We start from the raw sequence: 11,198 nt of genomic DNA on the forward strand, positions 1-11,198 counted from the left end.
GCGGAAGAGGAGCGGAGGGAAGGATGGATGAGTCTGGCTGCAGCATTCATGATAGATTGTAGAGGAGAGAGTCGGGTTAGTGGAATACCAGAGAAGAGGAGGTTACAATATTACTGAAGAAACAGGCGATGACGCTTCTGCAATATAATGAACTTACCTGCCTGCTCGCAATCATTCCTAGATGCCAGAAATGAATGCATGTGCATGGGAATTCCATCATTCCAGGCTGGCCAATCAAGATTGAATTTGAAAAAAAGAAAAATAGGATTTTGATGTTGGAAATGATGAAACTAAAAGACATGTTCAGAAAGAATTATTAAAAAAGTTTATGAAAACTAGTTATATCTAGTAGCCACACAAAATATATACAAGCACTGCTACCTTCCATTGGAGTTGGGAAGTTTTTATTCCTTGTGGCTCCATGTCCTGTGATTGGATTGTCACATACCAGATGCAGGATGTGGGGATAGATGTATTATTCTCTATGCTGCTCAGGTACCACATCTGATATGTGTACATTTACCCCACTTATTAATACACCATGGTGGAACAATGATCGACTGCTGTGTACTCCTATGCCCCTTCTTAAGCTGGGGGTTGAGGTTAAGCACTAAACATTGGTTAGGGTTAGGCACCCTACCTCCTTTAATTGCTTGAGCTCATTCCCAACCTTTAAGCAGAAGAAAACCTACCCAAATTCCAACCCATAACACCAGCCTAAGTAACTACCTAACCTTAACCTTTTTGGTTAGACTTATTGTTGGGTGGGGAATTTCGATGGAAATTCCGGCACAAAAATGTTTGTGTGATGTAGGGAGCTCCATAGGCACAGCCATACCAGATTATGGTTAGCTTTCCTGTGTGCACAGTATTTTGGACTTTTGAACTGCTGGGTCTTCCATGGTTTTACTGTCTGTAGATGGCTTTGTTCCGATGTGCAGAAATATATTTCTAGTTATAGAGTCTGAACTCTGTGATGAAGCTGTGTTATTGTTGCTGGTAGTGAATTAGTCTGGAGCATTTGCAATTCGGGGTATTATAGCATAACATTCTAAAGCAGCTAAGTCTGATCCGCCACTGATATAATTACAGTCACGTCTGTTCTGTGTCTTTAAAACATATGTTCATAGTAGCCTCAAGGCTAACATGTGCACACAGATGTTTTCCATCTATAAAACTTTCAATTAGATGGTCACTTAATGCCGGGATTACATTCTAGGGAGCATAAGATTGAGCTGTGTTCACAGCGCAGTTTAAATATGATTTTTCAGCCCTTCAAAACATGAATTGTCTGGTAAAATAAATCCTCCAACAATAGATGGTTATATTAGACACTAATGTGATTGACTGAAACTTACGTTCTGCTCCCACACATGTCCTCTGCATATCATAGCATTATCCCATGTTAGTAATACATATATTATACACATTCACACTTGTGTTGGGTTAAAGTTTAGAGTTATAAATAGAAAATGTATTAAGTTTTGTATAGGCATACATGATAACTAATAACTTCTATATGTATATTTAGATTAGGATGATCTCTCAGATTCTGCAGACTTTTCACCCTCACCGCCCCTTGTGACATTAGGTAAAGCGGCTAATTTGTTTTTTTCACCTTATAGAAAATTATCCATTTACTAATAATAAAGTGATTATTATCAATTGAATATTCTGCACACCAAATCCATTGTAATAGTATGCAGACCATCAAGCTATTGCCTTCACACGATTCTGCATAAAGTGACTTGACTGTCAGTCCAGGAAGCTAAAAGATGAATGGAGAGGGCCATGGACAGCACATGATTCAGAGGAGAGTAATTTGTTCCAGTATTACATCAGAAACACAAGTTACATTTAAAAATAAATACATTTTTAATATCTGCTTGGAGTTTGGCTGACTGGGGGAAGAATAAGGGAGAACAAAAGCCTTGATTTGCAAATAATTCATTAAGTATTAGTTTTTCAGTGGTACAGTTTTTGTTTTGGACTTTTAGGGCAACAAATTAAAACATTTTTGTAACAAAACCAATCTTTAATTGACACATATTATAAAAAAAAATTAAATAAGAACCATCTTTTCCTAAAAAACATGCACTAATTCAGATAGCAAAGATGTGATGCCTTATCCTCGACACGTTTCATGGAACCAGTTCACTTCCTCAGGAAGTGAAAAACGTATATGGAGGTCTCACAGAGATTTTTCCTCAAAAAAATCTTGTAGTTTCCTCAGAACCTCTGGTCCCAGACACCCACAAGAGAGCAATGGGATGTATCTCAATCCAAAATGACCACAATTAAACAGGTCCACCACATCACTTTGTGGATCTGTCAACTATATGAATGTAACAACAAATACCATGTTCCACATTCCTTCTGGCAGCATACAAGCAGGCTGGCCAGATAAAGATGGTTCTTCTTTTAGATTTTTGTATAATATGTGTAAAATAAAGATTGGTTTTGTTAAAAATATTTATGAATTTACTGCCTTATAAGTCCCAAAAACTGTTTGTTTGACTGAAAAACTAATACTTAATGTATGATGGATGTGGCACATGAAAAGATTATACGTACTGGCTATCATATATACTTTTTGGATTGGCAAATAATTCAAATCGAGTCAAAATAAACGCATAATAAATAATGTTTTGCCTGTTACAGGAGAGAATGAGGTCCCCTCTGAAGATGCTTTGATTCTCCAACTTCAGCTAGCCAAAGGACAGGATAAGTTTGTCGAGGCCCTAAAGAGTCAGCAAAGAACTATAACTGAATTGCAACAGAAGCTTTCAGAACAGCAGAATTTACTAGTGAACCAACAGCGGGAAATCCTAGAGCAACAGAGGCGAATGTATGAGCAGATGGACATGATCAAAGTCCAGTATAGTATCCTGTTTGACACGGTGAAGCAAATGTCCTTCCAAAGCTTGCAGGAGGACATTCAGCAATACTTTGAAGCTCATCTTCAAGGCTTGCAGAACCAGGTCCGCAACCACCTACAGAAAACATACTCTGTCCATAAAATGGACGTGGACGCCAATATTATTGATGTTGGTACTGGAGCACCTCTGCCCGATTGTGGCCCCTGTGAAAGTGATGAGTTTTGCAGCTTCCAGAAGTCTCCACCACAGTGTGAAAAATGTACTCTGTGTCCTGCTGGGTTTTTCCAAATGTCTGACTGCACGGAAAATGTTGACAGCATTTGCCAGGTGAATAAAAAAGCTCTGTTCTTCCAGTTTAGGAAGTAAAAAACTACCATTGAAGTGGGGTATCCTTTGCACTGTAATGGTCTAAAGTTATTTTAGGTTTAGGGGAGGGGGCTGCTCTTTGTGCAGCAGACACTGTCATAATCACCTACAATGCGGGACACATGAGAGGATGTCAATGGACTGCCCCATCCTTAAGGTTGGATGGAAGAGAATCCATGATGGCCACCTGGGGAGCAATGGATAAGGTCCCCTCTAGATCTAAACTAAGATTTAACGTTTTTCAGTGCAGGGGTAGCCCTGCTACTATGGAAGGTTTTTTTAATTCATGAAATTCATTTTTAAAAAGGCCACCACCCAAATGTTTATTTTACTAATGTTACTTTGGATGTGGTTGATAGCCAGTAATAACCCTGACTTTCTTCCAACTCTTCAATGCATAAATGCAGACTATACCATGATAGTCTATCTTCTCCAGTCTTTGAGGGCTTCAGTAAATCATGGCCATTGTGTATGATAAAAAATGGTTTACCCATGAAGCAGAATGCTACCCATTTTGTAAAGCAATCCTACTCGCCTTAATCATCTTGTTAAAAAAAAAAATAATACACTTTGAGAATTGAGCAATCTTCTGGCTGGTCCTTCTTTATATCTGGGGTCAGCAATGGCCATTCCCTGTATGGTGTCTACTAAATGATATATTGGTACCAATCAGTTCAGTTAATCCCTTGTTCTAGGCTGGCGTAATGACTTTCTCACAGGGAGTGTGTCTATAATAGCTTGAGTTCTCAATGGTCATTTAACTTGGCAACTGGTGACATAAAGAGACTGAGAGGGATTACAGCAGGGAGATAGCTCCGGACTGAAGCAGAGTATTGCAACCAAAGCTGCCTTTGTCTTTCGTTACCTTTACTGGCCTGTTTTTTGCAGGTCATTTATTTAGACCCCATGGCAAATGAAAAGGATCACTTAAATGTGAATTCCCATGAAAAGACTGGGTTTGTATAATCTATTTAGCACCAGACCAGTTACTATGTTAAGAAATTGATTTAGCATCAAAGTCTGATTTTGCCAAATTAGAAGTGCATGTATACACATTTTTTTAAAGTTTTAGAATAGGAAAAGGGTATAATGTCTATCAGATTATGGTTTGATGCCTGTGTCTTGTTTGGGAGACGTGCCTTTACCTTCTGTCCTAGAGATACAATCAGAAATTAAAGTAAATGTGACAAGAGTGAGGCGAATTTCTATCCTAGAAAGTTGTCACAACAGCCTTAGTCTACAATGTTTTCTAGAACATAAGAGCAGATCAAATGCTATTTTTGCGTTCAACTGACCGATCCAATCAATTTCCCAACTGATCTGTGAACGCCCCCCCCCCCCCCAAAAAAAGGATGATAATATTCTTCTGCCCTTTATTTTGTTTTTATCTGATATAAATGTATTGTAATACTGATCTGATCTGATAATTTAAAAACAGGACATGTCTTTGTACTTTTGATTTTACCAACACATCCAATTTATCCATACCCAATTGGAAACCTAAAAATTGCTTGATTATGATTGGTCAGCTGCTGATTTCCTTCAGATCTGATCTTTTTATTGAATGAAATTTAGGATTTTCTATCAATTGTCTTATTGACAATCGCCAGAATACTCACAGAGGAGTAAATCTCCCTGGCGGGAACATAGGCTGCTGTTAGAATTTGGTCTTACAATTCCCTATTTTATCCAAAAAGAAAAAAAAATACTAAAATGAATATGGGAATAAAAATTTTAACAATGGTTTGTCTAACTCAGGAACTCAGGAGCATTAAGCTGATATTGGCAGAACACGCAGATCTGTGCTTACATGGCTTTTTTTTTTTTTTTTTGCCACATCTAATCACAGGGGTCACTGGCCGGTTACAGCTGCAACTGGTTAGCCATCAGTGTTCTGTGATCTGAAGCACTACATTGAATAATGGTGGCATCCAATAAGAAAAACAAGTAAAGGATTGTCATTTACAAATACACAACCCCTTTAATCCAGGTTGCTCAGTGGATGATTGAGAAGGAGTTAAAATGATCCATTCAGGTTATAGCATGCAATGTTTGTGGACTGTAATTAGGCTAAATATTCATTAACATTTACTTTGATCTTTTCTAGGACAGAGACGAATGTATGGATACTCCAAATATTTGTGGGGAGAAGATAAAATGCCTAAATACTCCAGGTATTTGCGTTGCTTAAAACTATTTTAATTTCATTAGAATGTTTGGAAATGGCAAAGGCAAACTAATCCACCCTTCCCTTAAACCACAGCTTGGTTTCATTGTGCCCTCCACCCTCAAAGACGTACCCAAAATTAAACTTCTAAAGGTTATAATGTTACAAAGTTGAGGCTCCAGGCTAAAGTTAAATAAAAAGATAAAATACATATAATGGTGCCAAAATATTTGTATTGCTATCCATCTACTTCTGAGATTTACATAGCTCTGCCACCAAGCACATTGGGGGCTTTTTCTTAGGCAGGACTTTTACTCCAAAAAATGTAAAATTAGATTATTCATGTTTAGCAATAAGGAAGATGAACTTTTAAGTCTCTTTCATAAGTGGTAATTCTTTAAGGGCTTGGCATTTAGTAAAAAGTAATAGGAGGAAATGGGAAACCCATATTTTGCAGTTATCACAAGAACAAGAGGTGAAGTTAAAGCTACCAATGAGCCACCTGTTCCAATGAAAATTATAACACTATCCAAAATATCCCAAAAAGTTTGGGCTTTAAATATCCTTTAGATCAGCGGTCACCAATCGGTGGTCCGTGGATCACTGGTGGTCCACGATAAAAGTTTGGTGGTCCATGGCTCTTGCCCTTGCGCCCCCCAGTGGGGTCAGGAGAAGGACCATGCTGGGAGGGTGCACCAGCCAGAGCTGCGGATCACGTCTCCTGTAGGGATCGCAGGTTCAGGGAGGTGGGCCGGATGTGTCTCTGAACACATACCTCCCACTCTCCCATCATCATGACGTTTTGGCATCATGACGTCACTGTGGAGGAATGACACATGGGCATGCGTGGTCTGGAGCCCTAAGTTAGTGGTCTGAAAAGGTTGGTGACAACTGCTTTAGTTGATCTGTACCTTATACACAAAGAACAAAAGACCATTTTTGGATATCCAGAATGCAGGAAGTTTTCAATTTAAAGTAATAACTTTATTGGACAACCTAAGTTAAAAAAATGAAAGACTAGGTAGATTTAGATGTCTCTTCCTCAGGAATTATATTGTATTGTAAAGTTACTTTCTAATGTTGGAATTCTTAGATTGCTTTTTGGAAGAATAAAACTTTAATAGCAATGATTTTAAAAAATGTAGCTAGTTTTTTTTTTATCAGTAAGTAATGAAATACTGTTATGCGGTATAATGGATGTTCTGTGTGCCATATTATTGGTTTAGATAAAAAAAATACCTTTGGTGTCTTACAGTTCCAGCGGTGAGATTTGGGTTCTAGAAGTAAAGCTAACTTTAAATCATAAACTTTCACTCCCTTTAAACTAGGTAGATCAAATTAAGTATTTTAGTTGCATTAATGCATTCTATCAGAATATCTGGTTCCTTGCTTTCTGAGTGAATCTGATTAGGCAGAATCTATACTAGTGAGCATATGTTGAGCATATGTATCACAATGTCTACCATTAATCTTGCTCTATGCCTTGCAAAGTCTGAATAGAAAGTTATTATGAATAGTTTGAGCTGAATGAACTACAAAACAAGTTTTTGATCTATTTATTTGATTTGATCTAAATAAAAAGCCTAATATATAACTTCTGTTCTCTTTAGGTGGCTTTAGATGCCTTGGGATTGCTGAGAAAGATGCCGCTCTGGGGCTTTGTGGAGATCAATACTTTTTCAATAAAGAAATGCAAGAGTGCCAGGCTTGCTCTGAGTGTGAAGAAGGTGTTGTTGCTTTTCCTTGCACAGCAGATAGTGATACTGTATGCACAATGGCAAGCGAGAGCAGATTGTTTGAATCATGGTCTGCTAGCCTGTCCGTTCCCTCACCCAAAACTTCAAACTCCCAGATATTTTCAGGTCTTAGTCTGAAGATTAAGGAGAAGGTCCAGAGTGAAGTTTTGTCACCAGAGGACAACAATATCGTGTTCAGACAACATGGGTTACTATGGGCTGACCTTAACTTTGCAGTAAAACATAACTGCAGGAATTTTCTACAGCTTTCAATAAAACTCAACAACAGTGAAGAAGGGTACGAGCTGAGTGGCTCTCGGATAGAGCAGCCAGATGGGAAATATTTTCAAAGCACAAGCATAAGTTCTGCTGCTGAAGTTGAGCCTAGCCAGACTTTATCTGTTGTTCTTAAAAGCCCAAACCAGTTCTGCAATCAAAGCAAAGACCTGCATGTTTATGATTTGAATATGCCACTTTCTTTGTTTTGGCTGTCCCACGATACAGGTGCAGTGGCCATGAGTGCCCAAATGTCTACAGCAATGCACTACCAAACTAACTACAGGCCTACATTTAGGATCATCTCAGTGTCTGACCCATACATGATGAGCCTGTCTCACGATGGAAGAAGCATCAAGTTTACTGAAACTGGTGTTGTTAAATTTGTTTTCCAGCAAGCACTCTATTCCATGGGTCCCACTTGTGTGCGTGAAGGTTTTACTCTCATCTCCTACATCAATAGAAATGGATCCAATTCAGAATTAATGCAGGTTTTCAAGACTGGTGTTAATTATAGAGAAACATCCATCTCTGCATCTGGTGCAACCAAAGTCAATTCTGGAGATGTAATAAATTTTGAAGTTTTTTCTCCAGCACAATGCAATGTTAGATATTTTGGAGAAAACTCTGGAATTAGCATGCTAAGCCTAATCTGGATTCCTTCTGGTATTTCCACTGCTATCACAGCTTCAGTGTCCACTTCCGGGTTACCCACTGGAGCGGTCAAGAATAAATTGTTGAGTTTCAGTCAGGATTTACCACAAGACAACATTATCCAGCTCGTCTCCACAGGGCAGTTTGCCTCTAAATGTTTTATATTCACTGAAAATGGAGGAGTGAGTGTTTCTTTTAATCTAAAATTAATCCATTCTTGTAATGTTGTAAAGGTGACACTAAATTCCAGGATAAGTGACCAAGCACAACCATCTATAGTTACTCAACAAATCGGTGGCCAAATGCCAGAAGGCACTCAATGGACCAGTGTATCTCTCCGCTCATCATTTAATGTAGAGAAAGGAACTCTCTTATCAGTTTCACTTGACTGTGTACGTGGCAGAATTAACCAGATTTCAACTGAAAGAGGGACAAACTTGTCGATCTTATGGGTGTCATCATAGATTTTCACAAAACTCAACCATTGATTGAACGCTGTTTTAGGAAGGGGTTTAGGATGATCGTGTAACTGGGGGGGTAAAATTCATCTTCCAAATTAGTCTTCTGGTTTTTGAATTGTTTAATAATGAAATCAAGATCCATTTTTTATTTAGTGTTCAAATGTGTAACAGCGTTCCCAATGCTATTTTTTTTTCATATAAAGTTTTAGTTTCCTGATGGTCTAATACATAGGGTTTGGATCTCTAAAATATGCCATCAACAGAACTGCTACAACATTTAAAAGTACACAGAAAACTTGTTGAACTCTGGTGAAAAAATGGCCCTAACAGTGGAATATAAATGCTTGCTTTGTACGGGAGATATATAAAAAACAGTTATACTTACATTCTCTCTCATTCCTATGGCAGTTGACATATCTCCTCCCTCTAAAACTCTGAATTGTGTTCAGGTCCTCAGCATCCTCATGTAGATTGTTGCTTTTGCATTGTATGTGATGACATCAGGGTGTTTGTGAATAATGCTGAGACTTCAGGAGACCAGTGGTGCAGGTGGAAGCCTAGGGGAGCAAGGAATAAGTTGTTTTCTATGCTTCACCTAAACAAAACCAGCATTATCTTTGCTGTGCCCGGGAAGCCTGGCTGCACAGCCTACTTGCTGTAAATCAGTTTTTAATCAAAAAGACATAGCTTTGGTGCACACATCCACTCCAATTCATTTTGTCTGTAACATACTTACTAACATACATACTAGTGATGCAAACACTTATTCAAAGATCCATGTTGTCTCTCCATGGTTTCATGTAAAAAATACCGGTGCTATGAATTTTTCGACAGCAACCAATAAAATCTAAGTCTATATTGATAAAAAGAATATGATTGTTGTATCAAAAAGGGAAGGAGTAGTTAGGACATACACATCTAATGTTCTATGTACATGTATGTATAAGTTTGCTGACATTAAGACAACCGCTGTGTTTACTGGAGAATGCTTCCACTCCTGGAGTGACTCTTCAAACACCAACACAACTTCATGTCTCCTGGATGCTTTTATTTTCCATTTCTCAAGAAGATCCAGCTGTGCTGTACATGGATTTTCCAGAAACAATAAAAGCAAATGTTACATAGGTTGAAAAAAGACCATCATGTTCTCTATTTCAGAAAAAAGACTACAGAGCATATTTAACTTTTACAAGAAGAAGTGAATCAAGATTAATTGGCCTGTTTTTCTGGCCAAATATCATCAGTCTCTTTTTTATGATTTATTTTTAAAGGTGCTTACATATATTTATATTTTATTAAAAAATATTTGTTTCTCTGTGATTTTCTAAGATTTTTATAAACAAATGTATATGTTCTTTTTTTTGTCATTGTGGATAGAATTCTAAGAAATGGTACAAAAGGTGCAGTGCAACCTGCTGGGTGCAAAGACTTATTTTTCCTAAATGCTCTGGCGTTTATAGATAAAGTCTGATTTTTTTTCACTACAGGGAAAGAATAACACTTTATACATCTTTAAAATAAATATTAATACCTAAATTGTTAATAAAAGTATGATTTATTTTACATCTCTTGGTGGAATAATTATTATAAGGAAATCAGTTAATTTTTGTCCGGAGATGTGGTGTTAAAAGTGAATGGTTGAAAGTCTAGTTCAATTTTTTTTTATCATGACATTTAACAGTGTGCAATCCCCTGTAGTGCCCGGGGATCGCCTACAGTCACAGCTGTGACCACAAAGTTCCCACAGTCATGTGATCGTGGGAACTGAACTGCAGATAAACTCTGCAGTTTCACTACGATCCACGGGGCGCTACAGGTAAATTAACCTGTAGTGCCCCGGGGATCGCACGTTCTTCTCAATGATTGCAGACTGGGCTGCAATCATTGAGAAGATGCCCCGCAAGTATCTCTTACTCTGTAACACACTTTACAGCACAGTAATATGATATATTTGTTACATTTTTCTCGCATTGGATAAAAGAAAAATGTAACAAATGTATCATAATATTACTATGCTGGAAGGTGTGTTACAGAGTAAGAGATATTGTGTTATTGTAAGACAACCTTTAAAAAAAAATATTTTTAGTTTTTAACACTTTTTTTACATTTTTTTATCTGAATTTTTGCCATCGAATGTCATTATTTTTTTGGGTCGGGTCTATCTGAATTCGAACAGCCATATTCAGGTCAAATATAAGGACAACCAGAATTCGAGCACCAACACTATCAAAGACGGATAGCTATAAGGACTTTTTGGAGATTGTCATGATTGCTATGCTTAGTGGCTAATTTGAATATAATATTGTTTAGAAGTTTAAAGTCTGCATTTTTTATTTTGCTATAAAATGTATTGAAAAATAGCTCTATTGTTAACAATAATTTATATTCAATATGGTGTTTACACCTTGCAAAGTCTAGCAGGGCAAGCTGTTGGTCTGTTACAACAGTTCTAGCCTGTAGCCCTGCCTTTGACCCCACATTCTAAATTTATTTCTTGCTGGATTTTGTGCCTGGGTTTTCACTCTTTTAACCAATATTTATTTCCTAGAGGCAGTGGCAATGATAAAGTATATTTACTGAAAATGTCAGGCTGGTGTTTATGTGTATGTTGTTTTTAGCTTTGATAGTTTACAAAAAAATGGATGACCTTTCCCACAGA

General features: G+C 37.5%; 1 protein-coding gene across 1 annotated transcript in view; it reads left to right on the forward strand.

Moving 5' to 3' along the window:
- LOC140332113 (uncharacterized) overlaps positions 1–10,020 on the forward strand; it is a 15,563-nt gene extending 5,543 nt beyond the window's left edge. Inside the window, exons 2-4 of the mRNA XM_072413408.1 lie at positions 2,662–3,206; positions 5,353–5,419; positions 7,023–10,020. Coding sequence (XP_072269509.1) covers positions 2,662–3,206; positions 5,353–5,419; positions 7,023–8,542 — 2,132 coding nt within the window. The 3' untranslated portion in view covers positions 8,543–10,020. The remainder of the gene's footprint in view (positions 1–2,661; positions 3,207–5,352; positions 5,420–7,022) is intronic.
- The last annotated feature ends 1,178 nt before the right edge of the window (positions 10,021–11,198 follow it).

The sequence above is a fragment of the Pyxicephalus adspersus genome, chromosome 5 (genome assembly GCF_032062135.1).
Source record: "Pyxicephalus adspersus chromosome 5, UCB_Pads_2.0, whole genome shotgun sequence".
Lineage (NCBI taxonomy): Eukaryota > Metazoa > Chordata > Amphibia > Anura > Pyxicephalidae > Pyxicephalus > Pyxicephalus adspersus.